Here is an 18108-nt window from a genome sequence, read left to right as displayed (position 1 = left end):
TATAATAATCTATTTTTCGGTTTACATAAATTTTCTGCTATGGTAGATATATGCCCCGGAAATTTCAATTACAGTAATGGCTTCTTAGAGCGGAGATTTTGTATTAAGGTAAGGCCAACTCTTCAAAACCAAAGAGATTTCCTACTGTAAGTACATGTCATTATCTCTATTATAAATTGATAATTAAGTCAATAACGACTGTGAATATATGAAAATCATACATGTGAACTGTGAAAAAAGATGTGAATAGGAAAGGGATCTTTGCAGTAATGAACACTTCCTGAGCAGTTGTAAAAATGAGGACTCAAAAACTTCAGGCCTGTATGGGATTTGAACCCATGACCTCTTCACTACTGCTCAGATAGTCTTCATTACTGTGAAGATCGCTTTCATACTCATGTCTTTATCTGCAGTTCACATTTATGATGTTCATATATTCACAGTCATTTATTCATCACTTCACTGGTTCATTTGGAACCAACATTATGACCAGCTCCCAGTTGGCTTGTTAGCTAAGTTGGTAGAGCACTGCATAGGTATTGCAGAGGTCATGGGTTCAAATCAGTTCAAGCCTAACTTTTTTCAGGGTTTATTTTCATTACTGCTCAGGTAGTGTTTATTAATGCTAAGATGACTTTCATATTTAAGTCAATAATGTCCACAGTCTGTTCTAGGCATTACAAGTGATCCTGACGATTCTAAGAAAGAATAAAAAACATTCAGAAATCTCAGTTTTGGTGAAACATGGCACCCAGAATATTTGTAGCTTAAGCGCCAAACAATGCAATACAAACATTAAAATTTAACAGAGATAGGCTGAAGGAAATCTAACCCTGGCTGTACAGATGTATACTAGCTCTTCTTACTACACCAGCCCTGATATTTCACCTCCTATATTTCTTGTATTCTATTTGTTCTGATGGAGGGCTAAAGCTCAAAACGTCAGCCTTGAAACACGTTATGGCGGCCAATTTACATTATCAACTCAGTTGATAAAACCAAAATTATCTTGTTATACTCCCCCAGTGCATAGCACTACAGTTTCTTTAGAAACTTATTCCCTTCTCTTCACTTCCTATTTTCCCAGATACATGAGAGCCAGAAAAAAAAACCACAGTAAACAGAATGTTTTTGTTGCATACACTATTGTTCTGTAAGTTTGCTATAAGTTAGCCCTATTAATCAGCAAATTGAAATTTGAAAATATTGGTTTGGGCTTGTGAGGGTAGCATAGCTGCTTCAGAAATAGGCTACTGCTCACTTTAAGTGAATAAAAATTTACATTCTTAAGTAACAACATTAATAGAATACAAATTATGAGTACTTAAGTTAGACATGAAACAATAAAACTTGAGAAAAACAAGAAAAATAGTTGCACAATTTATAGCGCCATATTTATTAAGTATGCCCCTTTCTAGCAGCTGGTATGTCAACTGATGTCTGCCACTGAGATGATGTCTGAGAAATGAATATTTAGCTGCTAGGTGAAGCAGGTTTTTTTATAACCCTCCTATTAATCTTTGTATCATGCATTGACAGCAAATTTTGTTGACTTTTTTGTGCTTTCTGTAGCAGTACTTGGGACGAGCTTTTCATCATCACTACCACTGGATTCTACACAATAAGTTTGTTTTTCTTAAGCAATAAAGAAATAAGAGTGCAACACTTGAGCAGGCTTTTTTCTGCTGGCTTTGTTTTTTTCTTATGAAAATAATCAGTACTAGACAAATATTGATGCAAATGGGTGTTATTGCATGATAACTTTTCCAGTGATTTTGATAGAATTGCACGGAAATTAATAGGTAGGTTGTAATGAATACTATTTTATTCTGATAATTTTTATTATTAGGAATGTACGATTTTAATAATTCCTATGGATGTATGTTCAACCACTATCTTTTAGTTTTTTTTTCTTTTTGTGTGTAACTGAATGTAAAATTTCCCCTTCTAGAACATTAGACAAAAAAAATAAACATTACTCCAAGAGTCTTACAATGTTGCATATTTCTTTTTTCTTATGTTATTTGACCTTGGAACCCTTTCAGTTCCTTTTTCATTCCATGATGATTTCAACTTCTTATTTCCGTTTTTTTGGACTCTTGAACTTCTTATGCTTTGTTTCTTGTTGTTTGCATAACTTTTAGCAGGACCTCTGTTGCATTTTTTTCCTCTACAATCATATCTTGTGGATTTCTTGGAGGTGATTCCACTGAATGCATAAGCCACAGGTTTACCTTTTTTAACACTTTTTAACTGACCTGAAGAAGAGAGGAAATTAATTAACCCAGCTGCTGTTACTTTTCACAACTTTTTACTTTTTATTACTTTTCATCTATTTTTTAGGGTATTCATTTCAATTTCTACCAGCCTTTTATAAATTTATTTGCCTTTTGAATTTAACCTCCAACCAGCTCTATACTTGGATATGTAAACCCAGCCTTTTCTTTGTTACAAAGAGGAAATTGTGTGAGACTGAGACTCAAAAACAATTTTTCTAAGCCTTAAGGATGTGAGGATTCTGTAAGATGCAGGAATTAGTCCTAGAGGGCACACACATCCTCTGCCTTGATATAAATATCATGACTTTACCTAAATGGGGATTTTCTGTGGATGGGAAGATGCGTAACTGTCGACCTTGGAATTCTATTTTATGCCTTCCCAAAGCAAACATCACTCCATCTCTTTCCTGTAAAGAAAAGAAAAGAAAAAAACATTCTGAGTGAAAGTGTACAGGGGACTTTGACTTAAATACCTTAACACAAAATGCTCGTTCATTTTGTGATTATGCTGGCTTTGTTTGTTGTGTATCCTAGACAGGTACAGTGAGACTGATCTTGGTTTACTTACCGTAAAGAGGATGAATCCAAAGCCCTTCCCTGCACCAGTTTTGCTGTCCCTAACAATTCGAACACCCTCAATTTCACCAAATTCACTGAAGGCTTGCCTCAGTGGTTCCTCCTCAGTATCTACAAATGAAATTTACAAAATGCCTCAAAGCATACAAGACTATAGGTCAAGGCTCATGATGTGGCAGATAATTAACCCTTTAACTCCCAAGAAGTCATGAGTAATTCTCCTGACTGTCTACTCTACAAGTCTTCTGATGTTACATCTGAGAATTTGGTATTGGATCAACTAATAATCCCCTAATTGATACTTTTCTTGGTCCTCACCACTTATCTCCTTGATTTGGTATCAATATTGTGAAGAGGAATTCTGTCTTGGTCACCCATGGGAGTTAAAGGGTTTACAGTCTGATATCACTATGATAATAGTTCATCATAGTTAGTAATTTAAATGTAATTGTAAACAGTGTTCTGAAACAATTATGGTAATATTAATAATACTTGTGATGATAATCATAATGATGATCATTAAAATAACTATAATAATAATAATAATAACAATAAAATTGAAAAAATAGAAACATGACTCTGGCAAGGTAACTATAGGCTAGTTTTTTGAAAAGCAGTCAGTGCTAAATCCAAGGTAAGTTGGCTTTGATTTGTTATGGGTGACGTAAATTGCTAAGCAACAATCAGCAACAAAATCTTTGAACTCCCACCTGTTCTTCCCCTGAATAATGTGGCACTTGATTTTCTAAGAATGTACAACACTGGATTGGGGGGGGGGGGTGTAACTTGCATTGCAGTTAATTTTTTAAATGTGTATTGGATTGGGATCTTATCTCAGTGTCAGGAAAATGAAAAAGATGGGAAAAGGAAAGGACAGTGAGAAAATTTACCTTGTAAAATTGTATAGAAAACAAAAACAGAACCAAATCAAAACATGACATAAACCTAGGTGAAGCCATGGATCAACTACAGCTCAGACTTGTTTTTAATTTTATTTATTCTTCCTAGTGGCTTAAGGCCTCAACAAAAACTTTTATACCATTTTAAAATGCTACTACATATCAACATGAAACACTAAACCCTGGGATTATTTCTCATATTTTAAACAAAATGGCCCTCTGGTGTCACTGTTAGGAGGAAGAAAATAAAAAAGTGTTGAAAAAGGGAGATCACACCGAATAAATGTACACTGTATGGAGTCTAAACATTTTGAAATTAGAAAGCCTTCCCTGTTCTAGAAACAAACTGCATTTATTGCCCAGGCAGAGATTAAATAAATTAATATCTCTCTAATTAATAGATTAAACCTAAATACTATGTAGTATCTGTGATAAGTTACAACTTAAATGTCACACAAGTATTTGATATTGAGCCTTGACCAAAAAAGATAACTTGACTTTGATGACTCACCAAAAGGTAAATTTCCGACAAATATTGATCTGGTGTGATCATGCTGACACCAAAAAGAAAAAGAGAATGTATATAAAGTTAAAAAATTGGCATAGGGTTACCATTCTATCTACTGGTGTTTTCTTTAGGTGATCATTCTTTCCAAGGTTACATTTGATTTAACATTCCATTTTATGACTACAACTTATGTCTTCCTTCAAAAACTTAGCCCTCCTAGTGGGTAGGAGCATGCTATAGTATGGTATACAATTATCAGTGATTATAATGAATATAATTATATCTATTGGACAAATACAAAGTGGTAATAAGCAATAGTTCTACCATACCTCAATATCTTTTCCAGTTATATCAACTCTGATGTGAAAACCACCAACTTCCAAACCATTACTGTTGGCAAAAAGAAGACAGAATTTGGTACATCAAGTTTTGTTAGACAACTTCATCATTCCTTACTTAACAGGTGATACTATCTGCTCAATTTCATTAAAACATGTACGAGATATTATTAATTAAAAAATTGAAGAATTATACAACAGATGGAGAAAGTTAAGTTAAAAACTTCAATCAACACCTGCTTAAAGATTTGACTGCACTCTTCCTCTCTTTGAATACAACATAGGCATTGATATTGTGTCGATCTGAATGAAACTCTCTTCTGTAAAAGAAAAAAGAACGCTTCATTAGGTAGTGCACAATTGATGCTGCAAAACATATGTAATAACAACCTTTAGTTGCTATACTTCAAAACAACACAACAGGGTAAGGCAAATGTTTCTATTATATTTCTCCTCCAGAGGAGACAATCAGAAGACTAACAACTGTTTTGCATTTGTATTGAGTCATATAAATTTGATATACATGGCAACATTTTCAAATATTTACCTCTTACTAACCAAGTTTGAGGTCCAAACTGTAAGTTATGGACCAAGTTTTTCCAGCTTGGATTTATAGCTTGAGTTAAAAGCATGTGAGCCATAAATCCAAGGTGAAAATATAAGGAAATAACTGAAAAACTGTGTCTAACTACCTTATGAAGTCAAGCCTAAAGTGCAGAAACATACCAAAGATTGGATCATTAAATGCATGCACTCTGCAGAACTCAGTTTGCATATTTGCCTTGTACTGTTACTGAGGTTATTGAGGACAGATTTCCAATTTTGTACTTTAATCAATATTTACTGACAGTGTAATCAATTTGCTGCAAGCATTTTAAGGCCAATACAAGTCATGATGATTCACCTTTTAATAATGGGCCATTTTTCTCCTTGAGATTTTTTTAAATACTGCCACACAAAATTAAAGGAACAGATGAAACAATATACCACCTAAAATGACTAATTTGAAACAGGTGCTAAACACATGTTTGTAACATTACTTTTTCATAGCCACTTTTCTTGATAGACCTGGTTTGGCAAGTGACTGCAAAAAAGAAGCACAATTAATAAGGTACAGAATGTACATGAAGCTTTAATTCATAATTGTACTTATGACAAACAAAGTTGCTCTCCAATAAGAAATTCGAGCACATTGCAAAAGGATATACATGTTTGATCATAGAATTTCTGTTAACATCTCTTTCTTAGGAGAGACTGAAATGCTTCTTAGAAACAAGGTTTCTAGAGGTTTGCACGTGTGAATCAGCTCTAAAGCATTAGTTTGCGTATATCTCTCTCAGTTGCCTTGGTCACTTTCTTTGTCTTGTTTGATGTAGGATTCCCTTCAATGTCATTGCAAACTATCTTCCTCAAGTCCTTCCCAACACAAAATTAGTCCAAAAACATGCACATGGATGAGATATTAGGAACTGTTGTCTTGAGAACATGCATCAAAGACATTCAATACTGGATGATTTGTTATGAACCTTTATTCATCAAAAACTATTGAATTTTTCATCTTTGGCAATTAACATGAGTATGAGAAAAGAGTGCTTGGTTTGATTTGCATCAAAAGTAAAATTATTTAATCAGAAGCAAATTAGAGTACTTTTCATAACAATTTGTACTGTGATATGACAGGTGTGAACAAAAAAACAGTAAACTGCAAAGAGAGAGGGTTCAGAATGCTATGATATGACTCATTACAGGGCTTCATTTCTTGGCCATCATACCTATTACACCCACAAATTTCATGCTTACTTAATGAGTTACTATTAACATCTAAATGAAGAAAATATTTAATAACCAATTTAAAATTGTAGACAAAAATCAAAGTATGACATTTGCAATCACAACTTCCCTTGTGCTCAGAGCAAACACACTTTAGGACATTGAGCATTTCAAGCTGCAAGTTTCAAGCTCTGGACAATCTCCCAGAAGCCATCAGGACTGACAAATAACTCAAGAATTAAAATGAAAATATTTTACTTGATGTTGTTTAGTAGTCTTTCACAGTCATGCACAAAATTAGACAATAACCACATAAATGAGTCATTGTTTTTCATTGTTGTCTTTGTCACAATTTTTCAGTGAGGGATCAATCCCCATCTCTCCTTTTTTGAAAAAGGCTCCTGTCTTCCATGGTTTAAAGATGTAGGACTGCAAAGCCTAATAGCCTAGTAATATGACTGGCTAATTTACTGCCCAAGTACCATTTACAGAGGAAATCTCAACTTGGCCATAGAGAGGTAAGGTAAATAAGGTTGTTTAACATTTTTTACATTAATCAGGCTGCAGTGTCTAATGCTTAAGACCACCATTTGTGTTAAGCAGCTGATGAGCCAGTGCTGATCATCTCCAGCAAGGTGACCTACAGCCACTTCCAGTCACTTGACAAGTGACATGAGCAGCCATACTACACTATTTTTTTTTTATTTTTTGATTCATGTGATTTTCTAGATCAGTTGATTTACATTCAGTAATATAATAAAAAACACAACTTTAGTCTACCCTTTTTTGACTTCACAGCTAGTGACAGTTTTGACTGCACTTGCCAAAACCCAAACCAGTTCCTACTTTTATAAATTTTTGTCACAAAGGGTTTTGAACATTGCACCATGCATGTTGACACACATTACATGGTAAGTCTGTCTTCCATAAGGTCAATAACCATATAAATGAGTCACTGTTTTTCATTGTTGTCTTTGTCACAATTTTTCAGTGAGGGATCAATCCCCATCTCTTCTTTTTTGAAAAAGACTCCTGTCTTCCATGGTTTAAAGATGTAGGATTTTGGAATGTTGCCAAGCAGTGCCCCATAATAGGCCATGGCTTCCCTTGGGCAAACTACCTTTGATGTACCCTGATTACTATTATCAAGAATGCTACCATCTGCCATCTGTAAGATATCTATGCCATCCCTGCAGTTATTTTTCTTTTCCACATTTACTGTATGTGAGCTATCTGATCCACTCTCTGTCCTGTGGTATTTTGATTCAGTTGCATCATATTTAAAGTTTTCTGGATTCACCCCAAGCTTAATCAATAGATAGTGCTTAATGGCATGAACTCCCCTTTCAACCACACTATGTGGAGGCTCTTTGAGAGGGTTATTTGATAAATTTAGCCCTGTTAGTGTCCTAATGACTCCTAACTCCAATGGGAGAAATTTGAGCTGATTTCTCCCTAACAACAATGTCTTTATATTCCTGTGCTCTCCAATGTTCTGTGGAATTTCATGAAGTTTGTTGTCTCTCAGATCAAGCCACACCAGATTTTGAAGACTGGGAAAAAACTCATCTGGTAAGAACGAAATGTTATTACCTTGTAGATAAAAATATTTCAGATGAGAAAGATTGAGTTCACCTAATCCTCTCGGAATTTTTTGAATGCCATTTATGTTCAAATCCAATGAATCAAGACCTTTCTTTGCAACAGTTTCTAATGCTTTCAAAATTCCCTTGTTCTGTTCATGAGGATCTTCCATGTTTCTGACAATACTGCCCACAAACTTGTGTATTAGCTTATCAGTTTTTGTCCAGCAATTACTGAAAAACTGCCAGGTTGTCAAAACATTACTCACTCAAAACCTGAAATATACTCTTAGCTCATTAATTATTAACAACTGTCTAGGATGAATATTTTATTCTTCTGAATTAAGGGTTACACTTAATAAGGCAACAAACTGTGAAAATAAATTGTTTCTTCCTGAATATGTCAATACAGTCAAAAGTATTGTTGGACCATATAAGCAAAGACAAGTAAACATGCCAGTGGAGGAGAAGATTTCCTTATCAGCTATTCCACAATATTATTTGCCTATTGAAACAAATACTCTGCAATTTGATGGAACAAACAATGGCAATAAATAAAATGTTTAAATCCTGGTTTGTAAGGGTTTTTCAGACAAAAAACGACAACAACAACAAATTTAAGCAGCAGAAAATAAATCAAATGAAAAATGGTGACCAATTGCTGTGTTCAATTGCAGAAAATACTAGTGCAACAGAAAACTGGAAAGGAGACAAGGCTCATTAATTATTCAACCCATCAATTAAATTCCATTATCTTATTGGTGTTGGAAACCTGTTCAATAATTTTTGGCATTTATTCTTTTAATTTGTGGAATAAAATTTCAAGGATGACCAGCTTCACATATATCAGCATGTCAGGGATGCAAACAAATGAAATTAAACCAGTTCCACTCAATGATTATGTCTGACTCCATTGGTCCAGCCCAACTCTTGTGCACTACAGTAGTGAAACTCTAACCCAACTGTCAGAGCCAATTAAAACCCTTCAACTCCCAGAAGTGATTGATGTGTAACTTCTCCCTGTAATATCCATACATTACCCCACAAATAGGTAACAAGAATACTCAAACTCATCAGGTAGAAGTTGTTATCTTGATCAAACACCAAATTCTTATAATTAATTAATAAGGAAATGTGTAGCAGCTAGAAGGTAGAATTAACAATCAGATCTTGGGAGTTAAAGGGTTAAAAAAATACCTACCTCCTAAGTTTGATCACTTAGTGATTCAAATAAATTTAAAATAAACTATAGCTTAAAAACCTCAAAGTGCCCCAAGTCCTACAGCTTGCTTTTAGTCACGAATGTCGTGATTAGTGAGAATTGGTGAAGTTCTTAAGTCATGGTGGTTATCTTGTTTTCTTAAACATAACATCTATTGAAGTTCTCCACAAAATTTTGTGTTAATTTTAGAGAACAGTCCTGCCGCTGGAAAAACAGAGTCAAGTGACTGCTGTCATAGTCATTTTGACTTGGTTTGATCAACTAGGGCATAAAATGGGAATCAAAAATATTCAAAATATATTGTCAGAAATATGGAAGATATGTTCTTGTACATCTTCTGTTCTCTACACTCTCTGTTCTATACATTGTGTTAAAGAATATTTATTTATTCCACAAATACTAGAAAGCACCTACCGCTGAGCGAAATCGAACACTCTCCACTTCACCATAAATGGCAAACATCTGTTTCAGTTTCTTAAAAAAAAAATTTAAAAGTGAACATCTCTTGTGGTTGCCAAAGCCATAGCCCTTACTTTTCTCTAGCAAATGTAAAATATCCCTGACTAACTGAGTTTACAAATTTTGACAACAGTTCACAGCAGTTCTTTCCAACTTTTTATCTATGCTTGCAACAAGTCACATACAGTGTATGGGAATTGATACTTCCTTGATCTAGGAAGTGATTTTCCTGGAAACCAAACATCAGCTTGCTCAGTGTCAATAAACCATATTCTATCAATTTAATAAGTTTCACACTGTTGGTAGCCAAACCTTTCACAAGGTTCTCAATAAGTTATCAAGTAGAAGGCCTATTACATGGAGTAATTGGCCAACAATTTTAGACCTTCTTCCCCATGGCTACATGTAAGGGAATGCTCTCCCACAAGATGGAGGCTCTCAAATGCTTTTTAATTAATTCTTTTGGAGGTGGATGCAAAGCAGTATGGCAGTCAGTTGGCTTGGTAAACATGCGCCAGGTAGAGGTTAGAAAAATGCTCAACTGGTGGGAAAAGGTAACAGCACATGTCTTGGTGGAATGCAAAAATGGCTTTAAAGAAAGTTGTCGGTCCATAAATTTTATGTCGCAGTGATTTGTATTAATTTTTATCAAAGTTAAGTGTTCTCAACTAACACACTTTATCTTAGAAAAAGGAGGCAGCTCAGAATCAAGGTACCCAGATTTTTAGGAGATAGTCAGCACTTAATGAAAATCCTGTTAGGTGACAATTTCTGGATTTTTAATAAAAGGCTGTACTTCTGATTATATATTGGTACTGACCTTTCTTGATAATGTCACAGGAAGGTTTCCCACAAAGACAGTCCTGGCTACTCTTTCTGGATTTTCTACTGCCTCACAGGATTTCTTGCATTTTTTACTAGGATTCTTAATCACCATATCTTCATCATCACTAAAAGAACACAATCCAGATGGTAATTGGTATTGAAATCACAGGTAAGGTAAAGAAAAAAACAACAAAAACAAACAAAACAAAATATTTTAATTCCAGCCATTTTAGCTAAGTCTGTTGTTTCCACACAGTTTGCTCTTTTTGTCACCTTAAGCTCTGTGCAACACATGCTACTTTTGACAAAAAGTTCAATCATTTAGTTGTGGCTTTACTTCAGAATTCACACCATTTCAGATATTATTATTTATGATTGTGTATTCTAGGTGAAGAAATCATTTCTGAATAGGTTTTGGGTTGAAAATTACTCTTACCTTAATACTTCCTTTCTTTTTCTTGAATGGCTGGTAAAATCTAGTATGTGTAAAACAAATTCCAAATCAAAACAAAATATCTGATTATAAAAGGTTCATAAAAGTCACATCTCAATAAACCTAATTAAATAAGCCCTAGACCTAAACCCTAACCATGAACTAATAAAGAAAAGAGCTAAATAGGAATTAACAAGCAGATAAAATTGTACCCATGTAAAACTTCTACTGAAAGGATCTTTCCACATCCTTGAAACTAACTGATGTTTTTTTAGATATCTCAAACCATTCCAATTATAGCATTGGTTTTAAAGTGCCTCTAACCCCCAGGAATTCTTTTCAACAATATAAATCTCTAGTTCGTGTAGTGTGATCGTCCGGGTGTGTGTAGTTCTGAAAAGAACTGTTGTTGGTGACTGACGTTTCGACTATCTGTGCGATAGTCATCTTCAGAGTCAAGTGAGGAGTAGTTGTCAGTCGATGATGTTATAAAGTCTGGTCTGTTGAACGTGATTGGTCTGTTTAGCCGTGATGTGATTGGCTGGAAGACTCGTGTAGAGTTTGTTAACAGTCATTGGTCGGTTTCGATCCGTCTGTTGTTTGTCGGTCTGTTTGTCGGTTTGTTCACGTCGTTAATGAGTCGTTTGTAAGGTGCTGGTAATTGTTGACATCTGTTGAGAGGCGTCTGTTCTAAGTTAGTGAACCAGCTTTCCAGAGTCAGTCGTTGAAAATAGTTTGTACTGTAGGTTAAGCATTTAGCAGAGTCCCAGTCGATTCTGTGATTAGTTTGTCGGTGATGTTCAGAAATGTGATTGTTTGCATCGCCATTTCTAGTTGCTCGTTTGTGTTCAGTTAGTCGCGTGTTAAGGTTTCTACCAGTCTCACCAATGTAGGAGGCCTGGCAGTCGGAGCATTCGATCTTATAGATCGCTCCCTGTCTGTTGTTGGGTTCGTCTTTGTCTTTAACGTTGGTCAGTAAATGTCGTAAAGTAGTAATAGGCCTGTGAGCTACGCGAATGTTGTAAGGTTGTAGGATCCGCGCGATAGCCTCAGAAGTGCCTTTGATGTAGGGTATAGCAGCTGTAGTCGTGATAGATGTGGAGTCCCTGTTAGTTTCTGTAGTGTCGGTAACTCTGTGAGTGTTTCGTCTAATGAAATCAGTGTTGTAGTTGTTTTTGTCAAAAACGCGGTCAAGGTACTTGTTTTCGTCAGATAAACTGTCCGGTGTGTTGCAAACAAGTTGCGCTCGTCTTGTCAATGTCTTGATAGTCGTAGCTTTGTGGGAAGTCGGGTTGTAGGATGATTCGTCAAGAAGTCTGTCGGTATGTGTCGGTTTTCTGTATATTGTTGTTCGTAGTTCGTTGTTGTTTCGGCTTACCAAACAGTCGAGAAAAGGAAGCTTGCCGTCTTCTTCGATCTCCCTGGTAAACTGAATGTCGGTGTTTTGTTCGTTAAGGTGATTGTGAAAAGCGTCAATTTCGTCTTTGTGTACGGCGGTAAATGTGTCATCAACGTAGCGTAACCAAAGCGGTATGGTTTGTCGGCAAGTTGCAAGGGCGCGTTCCTCGATGTTTTGCATCACAATTTCTGCGACAACAACGGAGACCGGTGACCCCATAGCTGTTCCGTGCAACTGCTTGTAGTGTTTCCCGTTGTACTGAAAGTAAGTCGATGTAAGGCAGAGGTTAAGTAGGTCCATAATGTCTTCTGTCGGTAATGGTAGTGCATCAGTAGACTGTTGGATGGCGGTTTCAGTACACTGTAGAGCCAATTGAAGTGGAATACTGGTGAACAGTGATTTCACATCAAAAGACACAAGTTTGTAGTCGTCAGGTATCTGTACGTCTTTGATAGCGTCAATAAAGTTCTCAGTTGATTGTAGTTTACGTCTCGATTTGTCAGTCAGTGGTTGCAGTATCGTCGTAAGGTATTTCGACAGTTGGTACGTCGGGGACCCACAGAATGAGACTATAGGTCGCATAGGTATCCCAGGTTTGTGTAGTTTCGGTAGTCCGTAAAGTTTAGGTGGTTGTGGTACAGAGCACCTCAGCCGGTAGTAGCGTTGAGTGTCAAAGGCTTTAGTCTTTTTGAGCGTAAGTAGTTTGTTGTTGAGTTTGCGTCGTAGTGCTGGCGTCGGGTCACGTTTAAGTAATTCGTAAGTTTGTTTGTCGTTAACAAGTGCGTCCATTTTGTCATAGTAGTCAGTCTTGTCCATAACAACAGTAACACGTCCTTTGTCGGCTGGTAGTATAACAATGTTCTTGTCGTTTTTCAGTCGTTTCAGTGCTTGTTGTTCGTCTTTGGTTAAGTTGCTATCAGTTATAGAGGCTGATTGTATCGTGGAAGCAATTCTACTTCTGATGTTGTCCTTGGCAGGTTCTGATAAGTCTCGTTGACGAGAAAGAGAGCCGCCTCAACACTAGATACAATAGACTCGGTCGGTATACGTTTAGGCGTCACTGAGTGTTTCAGTCCGTAAGATAGTACCTGAGTCAAACCATTTACTTTAATATAAATCTCCTTGTTTTACTGATACCAAATTAAAAAAGAATTGCTGTGACATCTATTTCACTGATTTTATTTTAATGAATTTCAAAGATCCCAAAATTGGCCTCCTTCATGTTCTCGACCAAAAAATAGGGTTAATGGGATTGGTTGGCTCATGACATCATCCCGGGAACCAATTCCACATAATTTAGTGAAAAAAACAGTTGCACCAAAACCAAGGAAATGTATTTGGAGGACAACTACCTTGAAGTGAACAAACCCAGTAAGAAAATAGGTTGATTTCTTTTAAGATTTGTTGATGGGCCAGCATGACACCTGCCATTTCCAAGAAATTTTAAATCTTTTGCCTTTGTTGATTAGTTCTAACCAGGATATCTTTTAATGACCTTCCTTTTCAACATCATACTGGGTTGGCTTTTAAATACTACTCTTGAGTGTAAATGGTTTTGAATAAGATTCCAATTCTCCATCACTGTGTTCTTGAAGTTAGGCAGAGCCAAAAGATATTGTGTTCCAAAGGGCAATATTTTCTTTAGAGTGCTATTTTCTTTGTTTTTGAGTGACCTTTCCCTCCCCGTAATATTAGCCTCAGAGATATATCTGTCCAAAATTTCATCTCGATATCCTTTAATCTTCAAGTGTATTTTGAAAATCTGTTTGTTTCTATTATATATGAGAAATTTTTTCTTCCTACTCAAAGAATGTTATTGAGTTAGTGCATATCAGAAATTGCAATTATGTCATTTTCCACAACACAAGACCATTGTGAATTTATGGTATCAACCAAAGCAGGTAATATTTCAAATAAAATAATTTCACTAAAATAATTTCTGTGAAGATGATTATCACCATATTACACTTAAGTTTACTGGCAGAAATTTCAAAAGTTAGTTTTTTCCATTTTGCGAACTTCACTCTAAATTCATAAAATTTCAGATTTCACTGTATAATATCATGAATAAAGAGACAACAGTCTTAAGAATGTACAAAAGTTTAACTTCCATCAAGTTGTTGATCCAACACCACTGTACATCATTTTCCTTTCACCTAAATTATTTGCATCACCTCTGCTTACCTGAGAGTTTCCACTGATTCCTTCTCAAATTAAAAAAGCAAATGTAAAAAATTATCAAACCTTGCTAGCTTTCACAAGCAAGCTTAAACTGTACACAGTGAACAAACAGAAGCATCACAAAATCCAAACTATGAAGTTGTGTTGGTTATGCAGTCATTCTTTGGTTGTAAATTTATGTTACAGCAAAATCCTTGAAATAAACATCCTTTTCAATTCAATACTGCTAATTCTTTAAAGCAAAGAAATTGTAATTTTTTTTTAACCTGTATATTTGGGAAATTTAACACTCCTTTCCTTTTATTGCACAATAAAAATTAAACTTAGACAGGACCTTTCATTTAAAATGCATATTATTAAGTTATTCATTGTCTTAGTAAGATAATAATTTTCCAAAACCAATTAAACAGAGGAAAATTATTGATTTCATCTCCTATAAGCCGAGCAATTTTTTCAGTATTTGACATTTGTTTGGCTTATAGCTGAGGGTTTGGGATTCAAAAAAAGTACAAATTTGATGTTAATGCAAAATGACCGTAAATTCTGTGACTGCAGCGCTCTCTAGGTGACATGCCTTATAACTGTCATGACAACAACATATTTCCGACCACCAATCAGATTCTTTGCTTCCCATGCATTGAAAGACAATCTCACTCAACTCAGCAAAAACTCATCTCATTTCACATTACAAATGAAATGTTTGGTCTCTCTGCTGTGAAAACCACTCCGTTGCTTGCTTGTCTAGTTTGAGACACTTGGGAGCAAAACGGCCCATTTTTGCACATCTGGCAGACATCTTAAGTTTGCCAGAAAGAATAGTCGCCTGGTCTCTTCTCCAGTGTCACACCATGAACTTGCTAAGTCCATAATCTCAAGCAATTTCCATGCTGTTTTCTACAGCCTCAGCTTCCACGATAACTTTTATCTTGAAAGCCATAGTATATGAAGAGCGGCGTGCTTTTGGCATGATGAGAAAAATAACAGTGACAAAGGAGATCCTCGATTGAAACATTTGTCAGGTTACAGTAACTGAGTGTATTGTTGTGTTTCTGCAGTCGTGTAGTAGTATTTACATCTTCACTGATTTGCTTTTTTTTCTTTCGTGTTTATTCTCATTCATTAGCTTTTGTGTTCGTTGAGCCATTTCCCAATTTTTTCCATGGGGTTCGCTCACTCAAATGACCGGTTATAATCAAGAATTTCACTCTCGGCTTATAGCCAATGGTTTTGCTTTTTCTTTTGGACAACACAAGTCTGTTGGAAGGTCTCTAACTTTTAGGGTCTCGGCTTATAGCCGAGGTCGACTTATAGGTGAAGAAATACGGTAGAACCACAAACATACTATTTCTTCCCACTCATAGTTTGAGCATGATTTCAAACATAGCTTCATTTGTTGCTGGCTCTTGTGATTTTTGTAAGAGATTAAGCCATGATAACTCACAGGCTAGGAAAGTGCACTTACCCACCAGGAGATGCTTGCTTTATACCACTATGTCCCAAAACTTTGTCGTTCTCATTGTCACAATATGTATTATCATCCCTCATAATTTGTATCATGGGTGAGAGAATAGCTTAGGACCTGCTTTACAGAATCCTATATAGCCACTCTTGAACCTGAACATAACTCATAATACCTTGATGTAGATCTCCAATTTCTTCACAATCTGTAAAGTTTCTCTCAAAATTCTGAGCATCCCTTGAAGGTGTTCTACATGTCTGAATGAAGAACATGAAACAAAATTTTATAAATGATTATCAAATTCTTGTTAAAGCCTAACAGCCTAGTAATATGACTGGCTAATTTACTGCCTAAGTACTTCACATACAATGTAATATCCTCAAATTTCTCTTCCCCCTCTTACCATAAAGTATCTGTACAATTGTGCATCTTTGAGCTATTTATTTGATAAGCTGAAGCATATATTTGAAGGACATACACATAGATGATTTCACCATTGACAAAATATTTCTTTTTTTATCCAAACAATAAGTAGATTCCATGATGTCGTGGTTCTGTGCAGTAACAGATCCTAGAAGACATCATCAGTGACACTCTCAGCTTTTTCTGCCGCTTTTTCGCTCTCAACACAATTTGACATCATCTGTGATCTATTACTGATCAGAAGCATGACAACATGAATTCATCTATGATCCCCTCCTGAACAGACGTATAGCAGCAAGGACTCTATTTGTTAGTTAGTAGCATTTCTTACCTTTGGACCAATTGCCTCAAATTCAGGTTGAATTACTTTAGCTGAACTGAACAAGGAATTGAGTTTGTCACCTGCTCTTGTTTTACTTTCAGTTCTTGAATGTAATGCTTTGGATATTTCGCCAACTTTGTAACCAACTAACGCACTACAATTAGCCGACGTGACCGCCATTATCACTACTCAACTCATACCCAGTCCCTTGCTGGTCTCTCAAGGCCGAGGTCTACCCAAAAAAAGGTTTCACTGAAGGGTGACCCTAAAAGCCGGAACGGTGGAATGGCGGAATGGCGGAATGGCGGAATGGCGGAAAATGACCCCAAATCCTAAAATAAGGAACGGCGGAAAATGACCCCAAATCCTAAAACACGGAACGGCGGAAAATGACCCCAAATCCTAAAACACGGAACGGCGGAAAATGACCTCAGATCCTAAACCATGGAACGGCGGAAAATGACCTCAGATCCTAAAACATGGAACGGTGGAAAATGACCCCAAATCCAAAAACACGGAACGGATGTCAGGGCATGTTGCACAAATTTTGTACAAAGACACCAAGCGCTTGGCTCATTTATCCCCACGACGATAACGCGCGTGACTAAAATTAAGTGCTCGAACCCTAAGCGAAACCCCCGCTTACTCGAACAAGATATTGACCCCATTTTATCCAGTCATTTGCTAGCAGCAAAAAAAAAGACGGCATGGCGGAAAATTACCCCAAAGCCTAAAAGATTGAATTATAGGCAAGGCCAAAGGATCAAGAGAGCCAAATAAAAATCAAGTGTACCCACACTAATTTCCCCTTAGGAGGATAACTTCCTTGGATATTAAGTCAATACCGGAAAAAGATATCTTTGCTCGTAATAATGTTTAATATCATGCTGTGGATGTCCATTAACTAATTTATCAACCTCTCTTTTTTGAGTAAAATTGACATGAGGCCTGTCAGGGTTTGACTTTGTCCACATGCAGTGATGCAATCACTAGCGTTGACTTACTTCTTGTTAACGCAATCTTAACTAAAACTTCGACATTATCAGTGAAAATATATCGAGCTTTAATCAACGAGGAATACCATTATCTAATATTAACGGGACCTGTCAATGTCAGTCATCTTAACACAGGTTTCACCAACTTACCCTAATAATAATAATGAGTGAATTTTAGACAAAATATGCTACACGGTTGCTTAATTTAAAAGTGAGAATAATGTTGATTTAAAAAAACTGGAAATAATTTCAGCAATAACTAACATTAACGGGACCTGTCTACGAATCATGTTCACACAGGTTTCGTCTTATAACATAAACAATGGTCGACTCAAGCGAAAACTTTTGCTACAATTGCTTACATAAAAACACAAACTCCGATATTTGAAATACTATTACTTTTCTATCATTATAAACCAAACTGAGCCGAGCGGGCT

At 36.0% G+C, this 18108-nt stretch overlaps 3 protein-coding genes across 3 annotated transcripts; all 3 read right to left on the bottom strand.

The window, feature by feature from the left end:
* Positions 1-446: 446 nt before the first annotated feature.
* LOC113672363 (RNA-binding protein 34-like) lies at positions 447-17003 on the bottom strand. The gene is made up of 12 exons (XM_027188643.2): positions 16686-17003; positions 16107-16188; positions 10896-10935; positions 10455-10584; positions 9590-9649; positions 5641-5684; positions 4837-4920; positions 4592-4652; positions 4266-4308; positions 2848-2966; positions 2590-2686; positions 447-2258 (listed from the first exon to the last, which is right to left on the bottom strand). The coding sequence occupies exons 1-12, from the start codon at positions 16854-16856 to the stop codon at positions 1990-1992; spliced, it is 1200 nt and encodes a 399-aa protein (XP_027044444.2). The 5' UTR covers positions 16857-17003; the 3' UTR covers positions 447-1989.
* On the bottom strand, positions 6190-9501 carry LOC113672364 (leucine-rich repeat-containing protein 27). Its single transcript, XM_027188645.2, has one exon. The coding sequence runs from the start codon at positions 8124-8126 to the stop codon at positions 7323-7325; it is 804 nt and encodes a 267-aa protein (XP_027044446.2). The 5' UTR covers positions 8127-9501; the 3' UTR covers positions 6190-7322.
* On the bottom strand, positions 11037-13293 carry LOC149041916 (uncharacterized). The gene is made up of 2 exons (XM_089211191.1): positions 12025-13293; positions 11037-11054 (listed from the first exon to the last, which is right to left on the bottom strand). Exons 1-2 carry the CDS (start codon positions 13105-13107, stop codon positions 11037-11039), a joined length of 1101 nt encoding a protein of 366 aa, XP_089067317.1. The 5' UTR covers positions 13108-13293.
* Positions 17004-18108: the final 1105 nt, after the last annotated feature.

The sequence above is a fragment of the Pocillopora damicornis genome, chromosome 7, assembly GCF_964200805.1.
Source record: "Pocillopora damicornis chromosome 7, jaPocDami1.2, whole genome shotgun sequence".
Classification (NCBI taxonomy): Eukaryota; Metazoa; Cnidaria; class Anthozoa; order Scleractinia; family Pocilloporidae; genus Pocillopora; species Pocillopora damicornis.
This window is presented reverse-complemented; position numbering and strand designations above follow the sequence as displayed.

Bases quoted from the DNA above. Each gene is read 5' to 3' on its own strand.
- LOC113672364 (XM_027188645.2), bottom strand. From the start codon at position 8,126: ATGGAAGATCCTCATGAACAGAACAAGGGAATTTTGAAAGCATTAGAA.
- LOC113672363 (XM_027188643.2), bottom strand. From the start codon at position 16,856: ATGGCGGTCACGTCGGCTAATTGTAGTGCGTTAGTTGGTTACAAAGTT. The intron at 4,653-4,836 runs GTGTTGATTGAA...TTTTGCCAACAG, and splicing joins GCAGTCAAATCTTTAAGCAG to TAATGGTTTGGAAGTTGGTG. The intron at 2,259-2,589 runs GTAAAGTCATGA...TCTCTTCTTCAG, and splicing joins CACAGAAAATCCCCATTTAG to GTCAGTTAAAAAGTGTTAAA.
- LOC149041916 (XM_089211191.1), bottom strand. From the start codon at position 13,107: ATGGACAAGACTGACTACTATGACAAAATGGACGCACTTGTTAACGAC.